The sequence below is a fragment of the Carcharhinus amblyrhynchos genome, chromosome 6, assembly GCF_965287045.1.
Source record: "Carcharhinus amblyrhynchos chromosome 6, sCarAmb.v2.hapA, whole genome shotgun sequence".
NCBI classification, from domain to species: Eukaryota; Metazoa; Chordata; class Chondrichthyes; order Carcharhiniformes; family Carcharhinidae; genus Carcharhinus; species Carcharhinus amblyrhynchos.
In genome coordinates, this window is record NC_137329.1 from 119,497,554 (window position 1) to 119,522,633 (window position 25,080).

The following is a 25,080-nucleotide window of genomic DNA, read 5'->3' on the forward strand; positions in this document are numbered from 1 at the left end:
TGAGGAAGGGGGGAGGTGAGGGAGGAAGGGAGAGGTGAGGAAGGGGGGAGGTGAGGGAGGAAGGGAGAGGGGAGGGAGGGAGGAAGGGAGAGGTGAGGGAGAGAGGTGAGGGAGGGAGAGAGAGAGAGAGGGGAGGGAGAGAGAGGGAGGGAGGGAGAGAGAGGTGAGGGAGGGAGAGAGAGGTGAGGGAGGGAGGGAGGGAAAGGGTGAGGATGGAATAAGTGTGGGAGGGACAGGTGTGAGAGGGACATAAACAAGAGGATAGGTATGGGGAGCTGGCAGAAGAAACAAACCTAGTGGCATCAGAATCCATTGGAATGTCTTGAAGGAAGCTGCACACTCTTATAAAGACAAGTAATTTGCCAGGCCAGGGGGAAAAGGTTTGGGACTGAATTGGATAGCTCCTTCAAAGAGGCAACACCTATATTTTAGTTATGGGGTGGCATGGTGATACTGCGGTTAGCACTGCTACCTCACAGTGCCAAGGACCTGAGTTCAATTCCAGACTTGGGTCATTATCTGTACGGAATCTGCATGTTCTCCCTGTGTCTGGTGTTGGTTTGCTCCAGGTACTCTGGTTTTCTCCCATAATCTGAAAGACATGATGAGGAGATGCTGGCGTTAGATTGGGGTTGGCACAGTAAGAAGTCTCACAACTCCAGGTTAGAGTCCAACAGATTTATTTGGCAGCATGAGCTTTCGGACTGCTGCCCCTTCATCAGGTGAGTGGAACAGAGCATACGTAGACACAGACTCAATTACAAGATAATGGTTGGAATGCAAGTCTAGACAGGTGCAGACAATGCAAGTGAAGAAGATGTTAAGCACAGTTGTGAACATGGATGCCATCATCTCACGTGAGAAAACCATCCATCAGATACATGGTACATAGTCTTGAGACTCGACCAACATTGTCTACCTGATACACTGCAGGAAAGGATGTCCTGAGGCGTGGTACATCAACGAGACCATGCAGATGCTATGACAATGGATGAATGGACACCGTTCGATAATCACCAGGAAGGAATGCTCCATTCCTGTTGGGGGCCACTTCAGCAGCCAAGGACATTCAGCCTCTGATCTTCGGGTGAGCATTCTCCAAGGCAGCCTTCAAGACGCACGACAACGCAGAATCGCTGAGCAGAAACTGATAGCCAAGTTCCACATACATGAGGATGGTCTCAACCGGGATTTTAGGTTCATGTCATACTACATGTAACTCCCATGACTTGTGTCAACTTCCAAAATCTTACTAACTGTCCAGGTTTGAGGCAATTCACACCTCTTTAACCTGTGCTTAACCCTTTCTCCACTCGTACTTAACCCTTTCTCCACTCGTATTGTCTGCACCTGTAAAGACTTGAATATCTGTTAAGACTCGCATTCCAACCATTATCTTGTGATTGAGTCTGTGTCTATATATGCCCTGTTTGTGAATCCAACTGTCCAATCTCCTGATAAAGGGGCAGCGCTCTGAAAGCTTGTGCTACTAAATAAACCTGTTGGACTTTAACCTGGCGTCATGAGATTTCTTGCTGAATCTGAAAGACGTGCTGGTTAGGTATATTGGCCATGCTAAATTCCCCCTCAGTGTACCCAAACAGGTGCCGGAGTGCAGCGGCCAGGGGATTTTCACAGCAACTTCATTGCAGTCTTAAGCCCACTTGTGACACTGATTAAAAAAAACTTTTTAAAAAACTGTTACAAATATTAAGTAGCAACTGGAAGAAGGCACTCTGCATTTTTGCAAGCCTTTATATGAAAAGTGTTTCTCCCAGATTTTCTTTTAATGAACCTAGCTCAAAAACATTTGCAGATGAACAAAGCAGTCTCAGTTCTCTGGGATGAGTTCATGTGGTGGATTCTGTGGCGTTCAAGTGCCTGTCAGACTAATATTTTGATATTGGTTGCAAGCTTCCAAGAACTGTTTTTGAGGCTTCTGAAGGAGACCCATTTTCATCTTTCACCAGAAAACAAGGGAATCAGAAGCACATTTTCATGGAATTGGTAGCATAAATTCAGAATGCTCCCCTGGAAAACCTGTGGATGCTGAGGATAAACTGAAATTATCAAAGCTAAGACAAAAATATATTCTACTGAGCAACGGTTTTAAAGGGGCGGGTGGCATTTTGAGCTAAGGTAAGTAATTTTAGATGGAGTACACATCTGCCACAACATAATTAAATGGGAAAGGTAGACCTTAAGAATGGAATGGCCTACTTTCTTCTGAAGGTGCTGCCATTTCTTCAGACACAATGGGCTGAATGGCCTCCTTCATTGCTGGAAGATTTCTGTTTCTGTGGCAATGCGGTATCGCAGAGATGTCAGTACTCTTGCTTAAACCAGTACGGTCTACTTGAAGAAGTATAACTAGATCTGGTTTGCAACACATTGAAGGTGGTGAAATTGAGCGTGTGTGAATTGCCTGTAGAAGTTCAGAAATTGAGTTTATTCAAAACTGAGACATCTAGATTTCTGGATAGCAAGCAATTTCGGGACAATACAACAAGTGTATTTATTAGTCACAAGTAAGGCTTACATTTGCACTGCAATGTAATTCTCCCAGTCACCACACTCTGGCACCTGTTTGGGTCAATGTACCTAACTAGCAGGTCTTTCAGACTGAGAGGAAACCGGAGCACCCGGAGGAAACCCCACAGATATTGGGAGAATGTGCCAACTCCACACAGACAGTGAACCAAGTACCTGGTGCTGTGAGGCAGCAGCGCTAACCATTGTGCAGTTGAAGATGAGTTATGATTTCATTCAATGATGCAGCAGGCTCAAGGGGCTTATCCTTAAGTTCTTATGCAATTAAAAAAATTAACTATCTTTGTTATGAAGTACTTTAATTAGGTTGAAATGGAATACACAGTTGTCTAAAATGATAGCATTACAAATCATTTAGACTTGCAAATTTGCAGTGATTTCTTAAAACACAAATTTCCATTCTATTTTAGTAATTGTGAAGAAGCTGACATCATCAGCAACATGGAACCAAAGTTGCTATGTAAGGAATTCTGAACGCATTCAAAGCACCATTTTTATTTCACATCTCCAATGGAAGTGCTGCAGAAGTTGATGAACATGCATATGTAAACAAGATGGCTGTATGTAACTCCATTTGCACCTTCTGCAATTTTGAGGGAAAAGTCACAAAAATTCTATGATTAAAAAAAGTGTCATTCTTTGGTATAAAGAACTTAAGAAAATATCCTAAAATTTACAACCATGAGTGGATGTGTAAAAACACCAAACGGCATTGAGCCAGAGGACCATGAATGTTTTACATATCACCCAGACTCCATCTATAGACGACCCATTCAGGTTTTTCTCTGTTCAACATCTGAGGATTTTCAAGAGGAAATAAACTATTTGAAAAATGATATCTTCCCTCTTCTAAGTGAATTCTGTAGTAGCAGAAGAAGCAGCTTTAAAGTTTTAGACATGCAGCGGGCATCACATGAAGGAAGTCATCACCGGAGCACAGATTCCCACCACCTAAAGGTTTCATTAGACTTCATCACCAAATACTCACCTTTCTTCATCTGCATGTTAGGTCAGAAATATGGTGAGTATTGCCCACCAGATGCAGGTGGAACGGATATGAAAGCTTTATCCAAGGTCGAAAAGAATATACAAATTGCAGCAAGAAACGGCTACCCTTGGATATTGCATGAAGATTACAAAAATTGCAGTCTGATTGAGCTTGAGATTACTGAAGCGGCTCTGCTGAAGAACTCTGGGTTCAGCTTCTTTTATTTCCGTGATTCCCGGTATGTCGATGATATGCTTCAGCATGTTCCACAGGATAAAAGGGAAATGATAGAGAGCAAATATAAAAGTAGGGATCATTACGAGGAACAGAAGGTATGGGAGCTGAAGGAAAAGATAATCAATAAAGGATTACCTGTTGAAATTTTTAGGACAGTTGAAGAATTAGGACAAGCAGTCTTGATAAACTGCAAAGATGCTATTGACAAATTGTATCCCATGGATTTAGTTCCTTTGGAAACAGGTAAGCTTATCGCACGATCGTGTAATAAAAGTCAATTCTATTCTTGGCTCTGCTATTAACACATTTGGTCACTGGTGTTGTTGAATCAACTTCTTTCTGAAGGACACAGATTGGAGGTTATTCTTCAGTCAATATAGTCAGTGTTTGAAATTGGAGATGGAAAAGATTAATAAGCTGAATTATTGTATTATGACATTATCAACTCAATGGGGAAAGAAAACTTTGAACAAAGTTTTACCAAGTTGAAATACTAACTCATGAAGTTAGACATCTGTTAATATAGCTAATGAAATGGGGAGTATGTTGAAGAAAAGGCAGTGGCCCTGCACATCCCTTTGCCATTAATATCAGTTGGGTTGAGGGACAGTGGAATTTGAAGACCGTCCTCTATTTGTGGAATCCCTCCACATATTGTGTGGCATCACTACTGTGCTAAATGAGATAGATTTCAAACAGATCCAGCAATTGAAGACTGGGCGTCCTTGAGGCACTGTAGGTCATCTAAAGCAGCAGAATTGTAGTCAGTCACATATCCCCCACTCTACCATCATCACTGGGCTAAACCCTGATTCAATGAAGGGTGCAGGCCTGTGTGCCAAAAGCAGCACCAGGCATTCCTAAAAATGAGGTGTCAACCTGGTGAAGCTACAACACAGGATGGCTTGTGTGCCAAACAGCATACGCAGCAAGGGATGGATAGAACTGAAGGATCCCACAGCCAATAAATCATATCCAAGTGCTGCAGTCCTGCCACACCAATCAATGAAGGAGGCTACAGAAATATCCCTACCCTCACTGATAGGGAAGCCCAGCAGATCAGTGCAAAAGGTAAGGCTGAAACATTTGCAACAACCTTCACCCGGAAGTACCATGTGGATGATCCATCTTGGCCTCCCTGGATGACTCCAACACCACAGATGAGAGTCTTTGGCCAGTTTGATTCATCCCACGTGTTATCAAGAAATGGCTAAAGGCTATGGACCCTGACTATATTCTGGCAATAGTACTAATGCCATGCTCCAGAACATTCCACACCCCTAGCCAGGCTGTTCCAGTACACCTACATTGCTGGCATTAACCCAGCAATGTGGAAAATTGCCCAGGTACATCCTGTACACAGGACAAATCCAACTCGGTCAATTGCTGCCCCATCAGTCCAAAAAAGAGCCAGGGAGGGCCAGAAGTCAATTTTCAAGTCTCAGGTTGGCAGACCCAAACATTCTGGAGCATATTGATGTGCTGCTGTTGGGTACAGTTCAGGGAAGCAATCGAGTCATGTTTGTCATACGTTTTGATATGAAGAGTTAATGGTCCAGATGGAGAGCAGTAATTTTTTGTTTGCTGTTTGGCTATTTCTCTCTTCTGTGAGGTTGCTGGCCTTCCGATCTCCTGTCTCCTCTATTTTGCAAGCCCAGTCATAGCTGTCATTTCCCTTTGAGGATTACACTCAGCTGTCAGCTCCCACTGCCTGGCAGCACTCTTCACCATTAATTGAGTGTCAAGCTTGCCCCCGGTCCAATTAGGGGAACTACATTTGAAAGATTGTGAAATATTAGTAATGCAGAGTAAGGGCCCAAAAATAATCCAGGCATTGAATTCCTCAATCCCAGACTGAAAATGTAGCTCATGGTGTCAAACTATATTTCAGGGACAGTTCTGCAGGAGTTGACCATTTCAATGTTTCTCTAATTAATAAATTTCCTTTCCCAATAGCACAGTGAGTGCCCCTACCCACAGGACTTCTGTGGTTCAAGAAGGCAGCTCACCACCACTTGATTTGGAATGGGCAATGAATGCTGGTCTAGCCAGCAATGCCCATATCGCATGAAAGAATAAAAAAAATACATTAGGACGTGAGGGGAATATGCTTATTAGTTTCTTGCTTTGCAACCTTTAGGCATTTTTGATAATGCAATAATAAATAGACAAATTAATAATAAATAACAACGATTTATGAAAACTAAAGACTTCGCTTGATGGTTCTGTTTGTTGTTTAAAGGTAAGTGCTTAAATTAATCCCAGGGAGTGCAGAAACTCAAGGGAACATAAGTTTAATTTAATTATTGCCACTACACTGATAATAGTTGCATAATTATTAAACAGGGGATAGGATTTATTTGGTGGGTATAAACAAAAATGGCATTGAGTATTTATTTTACAGTGAAATTAGAAAAAGATCATGCAATTCTTAAGGTGTCAGGTTGGTGGTTTCAAAATCATATTTTGATTGTACAGTTTATGTGTCAGACTAACAAATTTGTCATTTGGAGAGAGAAAACTGAAATGAACACCTACAAAAGACTTATTATCCACTCCCTGGTTTTGATAAGAATGAAAAGTACATTGACATATATTTAAATTAATGGTTTTAAGAATGATTCGCTGACAATAGTGTGAGGCAGAGGATTAGCTTCTAGATTTACCTGCAATGTGGAGCTAAGGACAAACCATTTGTCCCTATTGCTATTTAGCTGTGATGCCTTGAATTAAAACACCAATGTGTCATATAGTCATATAAAATTGGAAATCAGTGCAGTATAAAATCAGGTAAAATGTTTTTAAAAATCCCTATGATATATCTTTTGAAGATTTCACTCTGTGTGTTCTGGTTAGGTTGGAGTAGAACATTGGCTTTATAGAATATACTTTGCAATGTTATAAGTAAAGATATATTACAGCATGCACTAGTAGTTTTAACTGAACCCAAAGTAGCACATATTGACGGTTGTCATTGAACTAACTGTGTAGTATTGGAACAACTGAACCTTGCCAGGAATGTTTTCTCTTTCAGATCGTGAAAGTTATCTAGAACACTGTTATCATGAAGCATTTTCGCAAAGGTATAGCCAAACCTTTGTGCAAACAACAGAAACAAGGAAGGTTTTCAAAATTCTAGACACGTTTGCTGGTTCTTGCCAAAGTGGCATTTATATGGAATCCAACATTGGATTAACTGGAAGTAAATGTGCCAGTCCCTGTTGTACAGCGAAGCCAAGGTGTGGTAGACAAAAAGGGAAAGCTTTTTATTTTGATTCAGGCTTGTGCAATTATAATGTTCATGAACGTGACATCAGATTATTAAACTTTGTGACTTTACATTCTGAATTCCCATCTTGGTCTTGTTCTGTATTTGGGCGGTAGAGTGGCACAGCGGTTAGCACTGCTGCCTCACAGCGCCAGGGACTCTGCCTCAATTCCCAGCTTGGGTCACTGTCTGTGTGGAGTTTGCACATTCTCCCCATGTCTGCATGGGTTTCCTTCGGGTGCTCTGGTTTCCTCCCACGTTCTGCAAGGCATGCTAGTTAGGTACATTGGTCATGCTAAATTCTCCGTCAGCGTACCCGAAACAGGCGCCAGACTGTTGCAACTAGGGGACTTTCATAGTAACTTCATTGCGGTGTTAATGTAAGCCTAACTCGTGAACAATAAATAAACATTAACTTTATTTCCATTTCTCAGATACCTCTTTTGTTCTTGCTGTTTATTCTCTCAGTATTTATCTAAACTGTCAGTTTTAATGTGTTCTTTTGTGAGAATTGACACTTGGTACTAATACTGCCATGACAATGATTTTAATTAGGCTGGCAGTGCAGATCTATCACGGTTAGGATTGGAGCACTAGATGATGATAAATCATCTAGTGAAGCAACAATTATGAACGCAAGTCCATTTCTCTCCATTCTTGCTACAAGAAAATGACTTTGTGGAAGTGGTATTATAAAATGGGGAGAGATGGGAATTTTATAATGCAGGTCAGAAATATATCTATAGTTTACTTAAATGTTAAATATTTGCATTATTTCGTAGCGCTGGGGGGGGTGGGTGTGTGGTAGTGACACAGTGACTAGCACTGCTGCCTCACAGCGCCAGGGACCTGGGTTCAATTCCCGGCTTGGTTCACTCTGTGTGGAGTCTGCATGTTCTCCCCATGTCTGTGTGGGTTTCCTCCGGGTACTCTGGTTTCCTCCTACAAAGATGTGCTGGTTAGGGGCATTGGCCATGCTAAATTCTCCCTCAATGTACCCAAACAAGCACCGAAGTGTGGCAACTAGGGAATTTTCACAGTAACTTCATTGCAGTGTTAATGTAAGCCCACTTGTGACTAATAAATAAATTTTAAAACTTTCTTCAACTTCCTTCTAAGTAACTGGATAAAGAATTAGTGTAACATTTGTTTCGACTGAGTCAATTGAATAAAGTGCTGGGTATAAACAAGTCACAAATTACACGGAAGGAGCAGTACTTCTTTTTCAGAAGGAAGACCTCATCCTTCTCTTTAGGGTACGATGCCCAAATAGGACATTAGTAGCCATAAACCTCTAATGGATTGGTCCATGATCATGCTTGGCAAAGTACTGCAATGGTTTACTGTTGCCTTCTGCAGTAAGGCTGACCAGGAAACTCTCACACTCATACTACTTGCCCTCAGGTGTATTGGGAGGGTTTTCAGACTGAAGAGCAATCTGGTTGCACTTGACTGTCTAGCTCAAAGGTATAGACACTGCAATTGTGCCACAAAATCTGAAGGAGTACCATGTTTTGAAAAAATATATACTATTGTGATTTTCTCTTTGATTGGATGAAGAACATTTTAAAAACATTTGAGCCATAATCCATGTTACAGTGCCAGGAAATCCATATTGAATGGTTAATTTAGAATGTAAAAACTAGGAGCAGAGGCCATCTGACCCCTCGAGCCTGCTCCGCCATTCAATAAGATCATGGCTGATCTTTTCGTGGATTCAGCTCCACTTACCCACCTGCTCACCATAACTTTTAATTCCTTTATTGCTCAAAAATTTATCTATCCTTGCCTTAAAAACATTCAATGAGGTAGCCTCAACTGCTTCATTGGGCAGGGAATTCCATAGTTTCACAATCCATTGCGTGAAGAAGTTCCTCCTCAACTCAATCCTAAACCTGCTCCCCTGGGCTGGTACAATTGGACAGTGGTTAGCACTGCTATCTCACAGTGCCAGGGACCCATGTTTGATTCTTGGCTTGAGTCACTGTCTGTGCGGAGTCTGCACATTCTTCCTGTGTCTGTGTGGGTTTCCTCTGGATGCTCCGGTTTCCTCCCACAGTTCAAATGACGTGCTGGTTACATACATTGATCATACTAAATTCTCCTTCCATGTGCTTGAACAGGCGCCGGAGTGTGGCAACAAGGGGATTTTCACAGTTAACTTCATTGCAGTGCTGATATAAGACAACTTGTGACACTAACAAGTAAACTTTAAACATTATTTTGTGGACACGACCCTCTCCCAGTTCTAATTTCACCTGCCAGTGGAAACAACCTTCTAATCTATTCCTTTCATAATCTTACGTTTTTATAAGACCTTCCTCATTCTTCTCAATTCCAATAAGTATAGTCCCAGTCTTTCCTCATAAGCCAACCTTCTCAACTCTGAAATCAATCTAGTGAAACTCCTCTGCATCCCCTCCAGTGCCAGTACATCCTTTCTCAGGTAAGGAGACAAAAAGTGTACACAGTTCTCCAGGCATGGCTTCACTAGGACCTTATACAGCTGCAACATAAACTCCCCATTGTTGACCTCCATCTCTCTAGCAGTGAAGAACAAAATTCTCTAGCAGCTTCAATCATCATGGATGTTATGTTAATAATATTGGTTACAAGGTTGGAGGGGGGTGGAGATGGGTAAAAGTGGCCTCAATGTTGATCACTTTTTGATATATTTTTCTTCTGATTAATTTGTAGATATAGGCAATGTGTGTCAGTCATATTACTTTGTGGCGAAAAAGGCTGTGGCAAGTCAACGGTGATCTGCAATTGGCTAAAACACTTCAAGCTGAGAAACCCAAGTATCCTGGTGATAACTCACTTTGTGGGAAGTAGCTGTGCCAGCCATGATATCATGTCCTTCATGAGACACTGCATTTTAAAACTACGTCATGAACATTTTGGTAATTTTTTTTTAAGAGTCAAGCATGATAAATACTTATAGACGTTATCGAGATCTATTGCTTGTCAGTCAGTAAAGAATGCAAATCATGGCTAATTTCTTATGAAAATGGAACCATGTGACATTGGCACATCATGCATATGTCTATTTCCTACTGATTTTAAGATGACAGTGGTGTTTGAACTTGTTTAAGGTATAGAGGGTGGATTTTACAAGATTTTACACGTATCTAGTTAGCCTGAAAATAGGAGTGTTCCAGATCTGTTTTTTGGGTGAGTTTTCACATAGCAGACAGTGAGGGTTCCATGAGCTCTGTAGTGGCATATTTTATTGTTGCTTAAATGATTTAAATGGGGTTTTGTGTAAGGGTCTAATGCACTCTCTGGGAGTTTACAACCCTTTTTGCATTTTTGAAGACAGGTCAGGTGGGACAGTTTATTTCCTCTTCCAAGAGTTCTTTTTCTTTCAGTTTTGGTTGCTGGCTAGTTAGAAGGTGTTTGATCTCCAGGCTGGAGGCAGTGTGTTGGTCTCTCTCCCTCATGATAAATTCTATTGGCTAACTGAAAGCAGGTTTTTTTTTGCTTTCCTGGAGTGAAGATTTTGGTGTTGGTGAGAGACTTGTTACAGAGAGACTTGGACAAGTTGCAGAGCTGGGCCGAGAGGTGGCAGATGGAGTTTAATGAGAAAAAGTGTAAGGTAATTCACTTTGGCAGGAATAACAGATGTGTAGAGTATAGGGCTAACGGTAGGACTCTGAATAGTGTTGATGAACAGAGGGATCTAGGTGTATGTGTACATAGATCCCTGAAAGTTGGGAATCAAGTAGATAAGGTAGTTAGGAAGGCATATGGTGTCTTGGCATTTATTGGTAGGGGGATTGAATTTAGGAGCCGCAACGTCATGTTGCAACTGTACAAAACTCTGGTGCGTCTGCACTTGGAGTATTGTGTGCAGTTCTGGTCCCCACATTATAGGAAGGATGTGGAGGCATTGGAGAGGGTGCAGAGGAGGTTTACCAGGATGTTGCCTGGTATGGAGGGAAGGTCCTATGAGGAGAGACTGAGGGATTTGGGGTTGTTTTCGTTAGAAAGAAGGCGGCTAAGAGGGGACCTTATTGAAACATATAAGATGATTAGAGGTTTAGATAGGGTGGACAGTGATGGCCTTTTTCCTCGGATGGAGAAAGCTAGCACGAGGGGGCATAGCTTTAAATTAAGGGGTGGTAGATATAGGACGGATGTCAGAGGTAGGTTCTTTACCCAGAGGGTGGTGAGGGATTGGAATGCCCTGCCTGCTGCAGTTGTAGATGCGCCTAGTTTGGGGGCATTTAAGAGATCCGTGGATAGGTTTATGGATGGAAAGGGATTGGTTTAGGTTAGAGGGTCATTGCTTTTTTTAATTGGTCGGCGCAACATCGTGGGCCGAAGGGCCTGTTCTGCGCTGTAATGTTCTATGTTGGGATGCTGGCCTTCATAGCGAGGGGGATTGAATATAAAAGTAGGGAGGTCTTGCTGCAGCTGTATAGGGCATTGGTGAGGCTGCAGCTGGAGTACTGTGTGCAGTTTTGGTTGCCGCACTTGCGCAAGGATATTTTGGCCTTGGAGGGAGTGCAGAGGAGGTTTACTAGGCTGATACCGGAGTTGAGGGGGTTGAGCTATGAGGAGAGGCTGAATAAACTAGGCTTGTACTCGTTAGAGTTTAGAAGAATGAGGGGAGATCTCATTGAGACGTATTAGATGATGAATGGGATGGATAGGATAGAGGTGGAGAGACACTTCCCGCTCAGAAAGGACAGTAGGACTAGGGGGCACAGCCTCAAGATAAAGGGGGTGCGGTTTAGAACGGAGTTGAGGAGGAACTTCTTCACTCAAAGGGTGGTGAATCTCTGGAATTCTCTGCCCGTTGAAGTGGTGGAGGCTGCCTCGCTAAATATTTTTAAGACGCGGATTGATGGGTTTTTGATAAGCGAGGGGATTAAGGGTTATGGGGAGAGGGTGGGAATGTGGAACTGAGCCACGACAGATCAGCCATGATCTTATTGAATGGCGGGGCAGGCTCGAAGGGCTAGATGGCCTACTCCTGCTCCTATTTCTTATGTTCTATGGTTTGCTAGCTAGAGGCAAGCAATGGCATTATCTCTACCCCAAGATGCTGGGATTTCCAGAACAGAGAAACCAGACTTCATATCTCCAACCAAAGGATTAAGTCACAGGAGGTGTTATAGAGCTGCTAAATCACATGAGCATTTGTATTTTCTGTGCTAACCCTGGGGTGGGTGTATACTTGTGAGGAGGTTTGTTGTGTTGGAATAGTACATTGAACTGTTAAGGTATTTACAATATCATGGTGGTTTGTTTTTTCTTGTTTGTAATTGGTAGAAGTTATTGCTAGTTTTCTTTCTATGTGTTAACTGTATTCTTACATAAACTTTTTTTCATAAAAGCTCCTTAGTGGGTTGTTTGAATCATATCTGGAGTGAAACATCTTGGGGGGAATTCTCCCAGTCTGCTACCTCAAGTAGAGGCCATTTAGCGGGTTCCCTGCTGGGCGCCCCGGGCTCTGTGAATCTCCAGCCACTGGATTTCCAGCATCGTCAGTTCCAGACCAGAAATTGGCATGGAGCTGTATAAATGATGGTAAAAAGCATTACCGTACAATCAGCAGGCCCAGGACTCAAATCTCTATGGTAGTGATAGATCGAATCCTGCTCAAAGACTTCAGAACATGGGTTTGAGAGGAGTTGTATGCATTTGAAAACTATAATTTGGATCATTGCTCATTCTCACCCTAATTGATGTGAATTGTGTAGCAGTTTTGTGGACCAGCTCCGTCTAGAGTTCTGAGCCCATCCACGTGCAAGAAGAAGACAGGCAACTGATTGATGGAGGTTGCTGGTTCCCTCTGCACCCTAGCGTGTTTTCCATCTGCTTCATCTCCACCCCTTCCTGGCAGCATTCCCTGTCTATTGAAGTGTGAAAGGGTCACAGTATCCACCCATCACAGAGTGGATGCGCTGCAGTAGTGTGTGGTCACTGAGATACCCTGACATACTGGTGTGTTTGTGGTTTATGCAATCATCTGATGAGGCTTGCATTAGCAGAGTCAATACAGTCATTCATCCTGTTGTGACATAGTGTGGCCAACCTCTTGTGTATCCCCATCCCTGCCACTGGACTATTTATTGCTGTCAACTCATTGGAAAGTGAATATGAGTCAATGCACAGTCAGTGTGAAACATTTTTCGAATTGAATTTCAGGAAGTCAACATCACCCAGATGCTTTCAGTGCAAATCCTGCAGATATTTGGACATTTCAGATGATCCGTGAAGCCTTCATAGCAGCAATTGGTTTAAAACCATGTGTGCTGGTGTTAGATGGTGCTGATGAACTAACTGGAACCCATGGGATGTCAATGATCCAGGTATTCTTCTCATTGTTAATGATAATTTGATAATAAAACAGATCTTCAGAGCTTTTAAAAATAAGGGGCAGGATTTTGCAGAAAGTATCATTAAAAACTCTACATGGCAGGAGGAAGCCACTCAGCCCATCAAGTCTGCTCCGACAACAATCCCACTCAGGCCCTATCCCCGTCACCCCACATATTTACCCCACTAATCCCCCTAACCTACGCATCGCGGGACATTAAGGGGCAACTTAGCACGGCCAATCAACCTAACCCACATATCTTTGCAGTGTGGGTGGAAACAGGAGCACCTGGAGGAAACCCACATAGACACAGGAAGAATGTGCAAACTCCGCATTGACGTCACCCAAACAGGTCCCTGGAGCTGTGAGGCAACAGTGCTAACCACTGTGCCACCTGCTCCACAGCTATCTAACCCTTCAAAAGGCATTAATTGTCTAAGGGTGAGAATTCCACCCCCGTCTTGGTTGGAAGGCCCACTTCAGACAGCTACCAGCCAAACTAATTGGGCGGCAGTTCTGTAGTGCCAGGCTCAAGTGGGACTACAGGCAGTTACTCAAAAAAAGGATGTTATGGATGCCAATCATCAACAAGTCCAGGTTGTTAGTGGAACGTGGCTGAGACCACAGCCAGTGGGGTGGGAAGGGCTGGCTTTGAGAGGCTACATAGTAGGTTTAAAGGGGGAGATATGACTTTGTTGGGAGATGCCTCTGATGTTTTCCTGACACCAATCCATGTGGTAAAAGTTGCAGAGCCACCTGTTCGATATGGTCCTCCCTTACCATGGGAGGGAAGGAGCACGTCACGGCTTTGGAATGAAGTACTTAAGTGGCCATTAATTGACCCAAGGAAAGAAAATCCAATAATCAATCCAAGCTTTATATGAAATAAAATAAAACATTACAGTGGTAGTGTGGGCCTCATATATATTCTATTCATAATATTCAATAACAAGACCATGAAAGTGAAGTTTGTCTCAGTAATATGCAGCATCCACACAGTTTGTAACTGTAATGTTCATGATCTATTTTGACCTCATCATTGATTTGACAAAGTTCGAAAGCAAGGAGCTTAGTAATTATTTTTCTAAAGAGTTTTGAGGAAATAAAAACAGAAAAATATGATGTGCGTTTTGAGTAGCTAGCAAGTCTTCTCAACACTTATTCTGCAATTTATTGAAACTAGTCTCTCTCCGCAGGTAAAGGAATTCTCATGGCTTCCAAGGCCTCTCCCACGTCATTGCAGGCTTATTGTAACCAGTGCCACTTCAAACCTTGTCTACAAATCATTATCAATGCAGGAAAGAGTTAATTTGGTGTACCTTTCCAATAGAACTGAGGATTCATTCAGGATCCATATCTTCCGGAACCATCTGGCTATGCCCTACAGAGAAATACATGACAGCCGTATTCAAAATATTATGGATAGAAAACTGAGCGCATATCCACTAGTCCTGGTTATATTGGCTAATGAGCTTCGCATATGTGGAGCATTCAGAAATGAGACAGATTGTCTGGATGAATATCTCCACTGTCATTCTATTCAGGAGTTGTGGGCTGCTGTACTTAGGCGGTGGATTGAAGACTATAGTTGGGTTAATGAGAACATGACTGATGGCAGAGTAAAAGACATCATTCCTTCTTCCTGTTCTCATTCTTCCAGATCAGGTTAGTAACTATATTTTATGTGACAGTTAAAATAATCCATAAAGCTTACAAAAGCCACAGAGAAAACTGACATGATGTTTGCATAAATATAAAGAAGATTTGACATAGCGGTTGTTTATCTATTAAAATTACAACTTTGTTCCATTTTGTGTTCTGATTTGTCCTTGAAAGCCAAGTTCAATTCTCTTCCAAGAAGAATGGATAAAGTCACTTTTCTGATGTTTAGTGATGAAAAATTGCTGTTTTCCAAAAAGCAAATGTGGTCTCAGCCTTGTCAACCTGGCAAAACCCAGCTTGCAGGTGCAGCAGGTGGTCAGGAAGGCGAATGGGATGCTGGCCTTCATAGCGAGGGGGATTGAATATAAAAGTAGGGAGGTCTTGCTGCAGCTGTATAGGGCATTGGTGACGCCGCAGCTGGAGTACTGTGTGCAGTTTTGGGCGCCGCACCTGCGCAAGGATATTTTGGCCCTGGAGGGAGTGCAGAGGAGGTTTACTAGGCTGATACCGGAGTTGAGGGGATTGAGCTATGAGGAGAGGCTGAATAAACTAGGCTTGTACTCGTTAGAGTTTAGAAGAATGAGGGGAGATCTCATTGAGACGTATAAGATGATGAATGGGATGGATAGGATAGAGGTGGAGAGACTCTTCCCGCTCAAAAAAGACAGTAGGACTAGGGGGCACAGCCTCAAGATAAAGGGGAGGCGGTTTAGAACGGAGTTGAGGAGGAACTTCTTCACTCAAAGGGTGGTGAATCTCTGGAATTCTCTGCCCGTTGAAGTGGTGGAGGCTGCCTCGCTAAATATTTTTAAGAAGCGGGTTGATGGGCTCTTGATAAGAGAGGGGATTAAGGGTTATGGGGAGAGGGTGGGAAAGTGGAACTGAGCCGCGACGGATCGGCCGTGATCTTGTTGAATGGCGGGGCAGGCTCGAGGGGCTGGATGGCCTACTCCTGCTCCTATTTCTTATTTCTTATGTTCTTAAAGTCCACTTCATCCAGAAACCCTGGATTCCAACAATGGTTTAATAAGTTAAGTTTAGTGTAAGTTTTAAGTTTATTTACGGGTGTCAAAGTAGGCTTACCTTAACACTGCAATAAAGTTACTGTGAAAATCCCCTAGTCGCCACAGTCCGGCGCCTGTTCTGATGCACTGAGGGAGAATTTAGCACGGTCAATGCACCTAACCAGCACGTTTTTCGAACTGTGGGAGGAAACTGGAGCACCCAGAAGAAACCTACGCAGACACAGGGAGAACATGCAAACTCCACACAGACAGTGACTCAAGATGGGAATTGAACCAAGGTTTCTGGCGCTGTGAGCTAGCAGTGCTAACCACTGCCCCACCGTGCTGCCCCATTTAATAGGAAGTGTAGAAGAGCTAACCAGGAGCAGCATCAGGCCCAACTTAGAATGAGGCACCAACATTGACCATTAGCTGCAGATCATTCTGAACAGTCCCATCAGCAGTGAATCAGAGTAAGACCCTGTAGCCCTACAATATAAAAACAAGGATAGGCCATTTAGTTCAATCAATCACTTTCGCAACTTAATGCAATCATTGCCGACCTGCTATTTAATTTCATATGCCTGCTAATGGCCTTTAATACCTTTGGTTAATAATAATCTACCAACCTCAAATTTATAGGCTGGATTTCTCAGGCATTCATGACCCACCACTGCTGCCAGCAAGAATGGAGAATTTGGCGCTTAGCCAAATCTCCATTCACTTCAGCGGGACTGGAGAATACTAGCTGCAGTGAGATTGGACTATCCGGCCCAATATTAACAATTGATGTAGTTTCAATGGCCATTTGCAGAAGACAGTTCCAGACTTCCACCATCCTTCTGTGTAGAAATATTGACCTGATTTTCCTACTGAAAGGTCTGTTTCTGACTTCTCAATTACGTCCTAGACTCTGTGACCAGTGAAAACAAGTTCTGTCCATTTTCCTTAATACCTTAAAAATTCAGATCAAAACATCCCTTAACCTTTACAATTTTAATGAGTACAACAATAGTTTGTATAATTTTTGCCTTGTGATTTAACTCACATGGCAGAACTTTCCAGTCCCGCCCACCACGGGAATCGTAGCAGATGGGACACGGACTGCGCAAAATCTGTTGACCTCGGGTGGGATATGCCAGTATTGGGGTGAGTGCGGCCAGAAAATCCCGCCCTTGGAGTCTAGATATCATTCTGGTAAATCTATGTTGCTCTTCTGCGAAGGCCAAAATATGCTTGAGTGTGGTGCCCAGACTTTTCTTATTGTATCCTAGATATGGTTTGATCAGGCAGTTGTATGGCTTTGCCATAATTTTTGATTTGATTTATTATTGTCACATGTATTAGTATACAGTGAAAAGTATTGTTTTTTGCACACTATACAGACAAGGCATATCGTTCATAGAGAAGGAAAGAAGAGAGTGCAGAATGTAGTGTCACAGTCATAGTTAGGGTGTAGAGATAGATCAACTTAATACAGGGTAGGTCCATTCAAAAATCTGATGGCAGCAGGGAAGAAGCTATTCTTGTGTTGGTTGGTATGTGGCCTCAGACTTCTGTGTCTTTTTCCTGAAGGAAGAAGATGGAGGAGAAAATGTCCAGGGTGTGTGGGTTCCTTAATTATGCTGGCTGCTTTGGTGAGGCAGTGGGAAGTGTAGACAGAGTCAATGGATGGGAGACTGGTTTGCGTGATGGATTGGGCTACATTCACAACCTTTTGTAGTTTCTTGTGGTCTCGGGCAGAGCAGAAACCATGCCAAGCTGTGATGCAACCAAAAAGAATACTTTCTATGGTGCATCTGTAAAAGTTGATGAGAGTCGTAACTGACATGCCAAATTTCCTTAGTCTTCTGAGAAAGTAGAGGTGTTGGTGGGTTTCTTAGCTATAGTGTTGGCATGGGAGGACCAAGCAGGTTGTTGGTGATCTGGACACCTAAAAACTTGAAGTTCCCGACCCTTTCTACTTCGTTCATGTTGATGTAGACAGGGGTATGTTCTCATCTACACTTCCTGAAGTCGATGACAATCTCCTTCAGTTTGAGGAAGAGATTGTTGTTGTCGCACCAGTTCACCAGATTCTCTATCTCTTTCCTGTACTCTGTCTCATCATTGTTTGAGATCCAACCCACTATGGTGGTGTCATCAGCAAACCTGAAAATTGAAGTGTTTAGGAAGGATAGGAAGGAGGAAAAAGGGGGGGGGGGCGTAGCTCTGCTGATTAAGGATAGCATCAGGGCGGTAGTAAGGGATGATATAGGAACCAAAGAGCAGAACGTGGAATCGTTGTGGGTGGAGTTTAGAAACAGCAAAGGGAGGAAGATGCTGGTGGGTGTCGTTTATAGGCCCCCGAATAATGATCTGGAGGTGGGGCGGGCTGTTAACGCGCAAATAAATGCGGCGTGCAGGAATGGAACAGCGGTAATTATGGGGGATTTCAAGCTACATATTGATTGGTCGACCCATGTTGGACGCGGTGGGCTTGAGGAGGAGTTCCTGGAATGCTGCCGGGATAGTTTCCTCGAACAGTGTGTGTTGGAGCCGATGAGGGAGTGAGCTATCTTGGATCTGGTATTATGTAATGAGGCGGGTAGAATTAGGGACCTTGTGGTGAAGGATCCTCTTGGGAAGAGTGATCATTGTATGGTGGAGTTTCTGATGCAGATGGAGGAGAAGAAAGTGGGTTCCCGGACATGTGTCCTTTGTTTGAACAGAGGGGAGTATGGTAGGATGAGAGAGGAATTGGCGAATGTTGATTGGGGGAGTGTGTTGGAAGGTAGGTCTGCTGAGGGACAGTGGAGGATCTTTAAGGAGATCTTTCTTGGTGCTCAGCAGAAATTTATTCCGATGGTTAAAAAGGATCGGAGGAGGAGGGGTAATCAGCCGTGGATAACGAAGGAGGTGAAGGAAAGTGTTAAATTAAAAGCGGATGCGTTTAGAGTAGCTAAGAGTAGTGGGCGAGAAGAGGATTGGGAGAGGTTTAAATGTCAACAAAGAATGACAAAGAAATTGATAAAGAAGGGTAGGATAAACTATGAAGCTGGGCTAGCGCTTAATATAAAAAAGAATAGCAAGAGTTTTTATAAATACCTAAAAAGGAAGAGGCTGGCTAGGGTGAACGTTGAACCCTTAGAGGATGAGAGGGGGACTTAGTGGTAGGGGATGGGGAAATGGCTGAGGCCCTGAATAACTTTTTTGTTTCGGTCTTCACGGAGGAGGACGTGAATAATTTGCCGGGTGTTAGCGAGAGAAAGATGGTAGGAGTGGAGGGCCTGAATGACATTATTGTTACTAGAGAGGCAGTGCTCGACAGACTGGAGGGACTGATTGTGGACTTGTGGACAAGTCCCCAGGACCAGATGGAATGCATCCAAGGGTTCTGAAGGAAATGGTGGAGGTGATAGTGGATGCCTTGGTGATTATTTTCCAAACGTCGCTGGATTCTGGGGAAGTGCCGGAAGATTGGAAAACGGCTAATGTTACGCCGTTGTTTAAGAAGGGTGGCAGGCAAAAGGTGGGGAATTATAGGCCGGTTAGTTTAACGTCTGTTGTAGGAAAAATGTTAGAATCCGTGATCAAGGAGAAAATAGCGAGGCATCTTGAGGAGAATTGTTTGGTGGAGCAGATGCAGCACGGTTTCATTAAGGGGAAGTCGTGTCTGACGAATTTATTGGAGTTCTATGAGGATGTGTCTAGGGCGGTGGATAGAGGAGAGCCGGTGGATGTGGTCTTTCTTGACTTTCAGAAGGCGTTTGACAAGGTGCCTCACAAGAGGTTATTGCAGAAGGTCAGGGGGCATGGAGTTGGGGGTAGGGTGTTAGCGTGGATGGAGGATTGGCTGTCAAATAGGAGTCATGATGTGGGTATGCCGGTGTTGGACTGGCGTAAACACAGTAAAAAGTCTGACAACACCAGGTTTTAGTCCAACCTATTTATTTGATAATATACTCGCAAGCTTTCGGGTTAGCCCCTTCGTCAGGTGAATGGAGAGTTCTGGCCTCAGACAGAGCATATAAAGCACAGACAGTTTAGAGATTACTGATTAGAATGCGAATCCTTACACCTAACCATTGGGTACATTGGGGAGACCATGCAGATGCTACGACAACGGATGAATGAACATCGCTCGACAGTCACCAGGCAAGACTGTTCCCTTCCTGTTGGCGAACACTTCAGTGGTCACAGGCATTCAGCCTCTGACCTTCGGGTAAGCATTCTCCAAGGCGGCCTTCACGACACATCACAGCGCAGAGTCGCTGAACAGAGACTGATAGCCAAGTTCTGCACACATGAGGACGGTCTCAACAGGGATCTTGGGTTCATGTCGCACTATCTGTAACCCCCGTGACTTGCCTGGGTTTGCAAAACCTCACTTACTGTACTGTCTGGAGACAATACACATCTCTTTAAACTGTGATCAGTGCTCCTTCCACTCACATTATCAGCCACTTCAGGTCTTGAACAGCAGGTTAGGTGTAAGGATTCGCATTCTAATCAGTAATCTCTAAACTGTCTGTGCTTTATATGCTCTGTCTGAGGCCAGAACTCTCCATTCACCTGACGAAGGGGCTAACCCGAAAGCTTGCGAGTATATTATCAAATAAATAGGTTGGACTAAAACCTGGTGTTGTCAGACTTTTTACTGTGTCAAATAGGAGGCAGAGAATGGGGGTCAATGGGTGCTATTCGGATTGGCGGTTGGAGACTAGTGGAGTGCCCCAGGGGTCGGTGCTGGGGCCTCAGCTATTCACCATTTATATAGATGATCTGGAGGAGGGAACCGAGTGTATGGTGTCGAAATTTGCTGATGACACCAAGATTGGTGGAACGGCAAATTGTGCAGAGGGTGTGGAGAGTCTGCAGAAGGACCTAGATAGGCTGGGTGAATGGGCCAGGAACTGGCAAATGGAATTTAATGTTGGCAAATGTGAGGTTGTCCACTTTGGTAGGAATAATGGTAGGAAGGACTATTACTTACGTGGCGAAAAACTGCAGCATGCGACAGTGCAGAGGGACCTCGGGGTCCTTGTGCATGAGTAGCAAAAACCCAGCCTGCAGGTGCAGCAGGTGGTCAGGAAGGCGAATGGGATGCTGGCCTTCATAGCGAGGGGGATTGAATATAAAAGTAGGGAGGTCTTGCTACAGCTGTATAGGGCACTGGTGAGGCCGCAGCTGGAGTACTGTGTGCAGTTTTGGTCGCCGCACTTACGCAAGGATATTTTGGCCTTGGAGGGAGTGCAGAGGAGGTTTACTAGGCTGATTCTGGAGTTGAGGGGGTTGAACTATGAGGAGAGGCTGAATAAACTAGGCTTGTACTTGTTAGAGTTTAGAAGAATGAGGGGAGATCTCATTGAGACGTATAAGATGTTGAATGGGATGGATAGGATAGAGGTGGAGAGACTCTTCCCACTCAGAAAGGACAGTAGGACTAGGGGGCACAGCCTCAGGATAAAGGGGGGGCAGTTTAGAACGGAGTTGAGGAGGAACTTCTTCACTCAAAGGGTGGTGAATCTCTGGAATTCCCTGCCCGTTGAAGTGGTGGAGGCTGCCTCGCTAAATATTTTTAAGATGCGGGTTGATAGGTTTTTGATAGGCAAGGGGATTAAGGGTTATGGGGAGAGGGCGGGAATGTGGAACTGAGCCACAACAGATCAGCCATGATCTTATTGAATGGCGGGGCAGGCTCGAAGGGCTAGATGGCCTACTCCTGCTCCTATTTCTTATGTTCTTATGTTCTTATGAGTTGAAGGGGAATTTGGCCACAGTCATAGTTCTTTCTTCTTGTACTTTAGTCCTCTAGAATATAAAGATTAGAATCGACTTGAGGTGTTTTATTTATTTTGTGTACCTGTTCTATACATTTAAATGATCTATGGACCGCCAATTCTCTCAGGATTGTGACTAGTTTTTAAGCATTTGAAATTATCCTATTTTGGTCAAAATATAAGGCCCTCGCATTTGTCTCCAATCTAATTCTTATGCCAGAATTTTACCAATTCTCTAATTTATATTACTAATGTCTGTCTTTTGTCTGTCTGATTTTGATTGGTCAGTTTAAGGACATGTTGGTGGGTTTGTTTGACTGGCGGAGCCTGGAGAATGCAGAGGTATTTGGGATGCGTTGAGGATTGGAGTGCACCTTTCGTGACCTCAGGGAACCCCAATGCTTTACAGTCAATTAAGCATATGTTCTAATGTAGTATATGCCACAAACATTTCCACATGTTTCAGACATGGGTACAGGACATTTTTTTTTTAAAGTTTATCTTTTAGTGTCACAAGTAGGCTTACGTTAACACTGCAATGAAGTTATACTGCAATGAAGCTGCAGTTACCAGTACATCAGTGTTGTTTTGGCTCCTAATGTGTGTGCACCTCCTGCTCACCATATTGAACATTTAGGAAAGAAGACAATTTAGCACATGGAAAATGATATATTTCAATACATTAGTCCATCCAGTTCTGATTCTCCAACTCGTGCTGTTCCTGGCAAGCACAGCTACCTACTCAGAACACGATTTTGCACATTTTGAACATTTACCTTCAGCGGCACAGTGGTTAGCATTGCTGTCTCACAGTGACGCGAACCAGGGTTAAAGTCCAATTGCGGGTGACTGTCTGTCTGCATGGAGTTTGCACATTCTCCTAGTGACTGTGTGGGTTTCCTTTGGGTGCTCCGGTTTCCTCCCACACTCTAAAGATATGCAGGTTAGGCGGATTGGCCATGTTAAATTGCCCCTTTGTGTCCAAAGATGTGAAGGTTGTGTGGATTTGCCACGATGGATTTGCCATGGTGTTACACGGATGAATGGGGGGATGGGCCTGGTAGGATGCTCTTTGTGAGAGTCAGTGCAGACTTGATGGGCCAGATGGCATTTTCTGTAGTGCAGGAATTCTATGGATTTGTTCCAATTTTTGTGGGACATTTTGGGGAATAGACTGGAAACACAATCTTCAGGCTCTGCTGACCTGATGCTGGTAATAGCCTGAACAGTGTCTCTCTCGTTAATGGCAGATTTTCTGTGATTCACTTAGAAGACTAGCTATTGGCATTGTTTTACCCTCTGAAGTTAATCAATTTATTTAGTCTATAGTCATTTTCCTATAATCCCGTGTCAATTTTCCAAGTACACTGAGCTGCCAGCCACACGTACTGACAGGTTGGGAGGGGGCAGTTCCTGAACCACCCTCAGAACCCATAACGCCAACCTGGCACAGCTCCCTGGACCCTGGCAGACACCCTGACTTGGTGCCTTCTATTCAGAGGCAGGGCAGAGAGGTAAGTGCTGTGCCAGTATGCCCCTCTGCTGCTGCCAGGCTGCAAAGTGAGAGAGCCCCCCCGCCAAGGAAAACATAAGAACATAAGAAGTAGGAGCAGGAGTGGGCCATCTAGTCCTTTGAGCCTGCCCCACCATTCAATAAGATCATGGCTGATCTGAAGTGGATCAGTTCCACTTCCCGCTTTCTCCCCATAACCCTTAATTCCCTTGTCTATCAGAAATCCAGCTACCCGTGACTTAAATATATGCAGCGAGGTAGCCTCCACCGCTTCAATGGGCAGAGAATTCCAGAAATTTGCCACCCATTGAGTGAAGAAGTTCCTCCTCAACTCTGATCTAAACTGCTGCACCCCTTATTTTGAGGCTGTGCCCTCTAGTTCTGCTATCCTTTCTAAGCGTGAAGAATCTCTCTACCTCTATCCTATCTAGCCCCTTCATTATCTTGTAAGTCTCTATAAGATCCCCCCTCAGCCTTCTAAACTCTAACGAGTACAGACCCAGTCTATTCAATCTCTCTTCATAGACTAACCCCCTCATCTCCAGTATCAGCCTGGTGAACCTTCTCTGTACTGCCTCCAAGGCCAATATATCCTTTCGCAAATGCGGTGACCAAAACTGCACACAGTGCTCAAGCTGCAGCCTCACCAGTGCCCTGTACAGTTGCAGCAAGACCTCCCTGCTTTTATATTCTATCCCCCTCACTATAAAGGCCAACATTCCATTCGCCTTCTTGATCACCTGCTGCACCTGCAGAATGGGTTTTTGTGATTCGTGCACAAGGACCCCCAGGTCCCTCTGCACCATAGCATGCTGCAGCTTTTTGCCCTTTAAGTAATAATCCCTCCTACTATTATTTCTACCAAAGTGGATAACCTCACATTTGCTAACGTTATACTCCATCTGCCAGGTCCTCTCCCACTCACTCAGCCTATCCAGATCTCTCTGCAGACTTCCTGCACCTTCCATGCAATTTGCTTTTCCACTCATCTTCGTGTCATCAGCAAATTTTGTTACCCTACACCCAGCCGCCTCCTCCAGATTGTCCAGAGCTTGTGAGTTGGATTTGCTTGAGCCAGGGGAAGGGGTTGACCTTGGGACACTCCCCCAGTTTGGGTGCCGAGTGGTTGAATTTGTCCTCGTTGTGTTGGGAAAGGCATTGAGTTTCAGGATGATGAATTCAAATACCATTTTGAGTAAGATATTCAGTAGTGTTTCTGTTCTCTAATTCTTTGAAGTGCCCTGGTCACTTTGATAACCACGCACCTTAGACACTAGGAAGTGGTCAGAATCAGCACGCCACTCCATTCCACACTGTTGAATACATCTCAGGTGATTTGTAAACATTGGGGATAGAGAAAAGGAAGTTGAACCTCTGAAAATATCCATCCTGCAATTAAAAGGCTGAATGTTTATTAACATTGTGATTAGGAACAAAGGCTGCAGTCCAGAAGCATTCAAATGTGAAGGGAAAGAAAAAGAAATAAGGCTCTTATTTATTTATTTAAGTCTCTAGTGTGTCAATATTCCATATTTATTAATCAAAACACTTCAAAGGATGCAGACACTAGATGCTAACCTTTCAATGTTAACAGAGCATTCCCCAGTGAAACTGACCATCAAAGCACTTCAAAGGGGTTTGACAGCAGCTGTGGGTTATGAGAAAAAGCCAGGAGATCTCCCGTGTAATCCTGACCTGTCATTTCTGTCAGAGCACTTTAAAGAGCTTTTGACACATGGCCAATCCCTATTGTGGAATGGAATGC

The 25,080-nt window shown here is 43.7% G+C and overlaps 1 protein-coding gene across 1 annotated transcript in view; it reads left to right on the top strand.

Moving 5' to 3' along the window:
- Positions 1-276: 276 nt before the first annotated feature.
- LOC145344263 (tetratricopeptide repeat protein 41-like) overlaps positions 277-25,080 on the top strand; it is a 55,210-nt gene continuing 30,406 nt past the window's right edge. The window contains exons 1-6 of the mRNA XM_080191314.1: positions 277-569; positions 2,961-4,018; positions 6,810-7,014; positions 9,741-9,946; positions 13,203-13,366; positions 14,571-15,039. Of these exons, the coding sequence (XP_080047440.1) occupies positions 3,232-4,018; positions 6,810-7,014; positions 9,741-9,946; positions 13,203-13,366; positions 14,571-15,039 (1,831 nt within the window). The 5' untranslated portion in view covers positions 277-569; positions 2,961-3,231. The remainder of the gene's footprint in view (positions 570-2,960; positions 4,019-6,809; positions 7,015-9,740; positions 9,947-13,202; positions 13,367-14,570; positions 15,040-25,080) is intronic.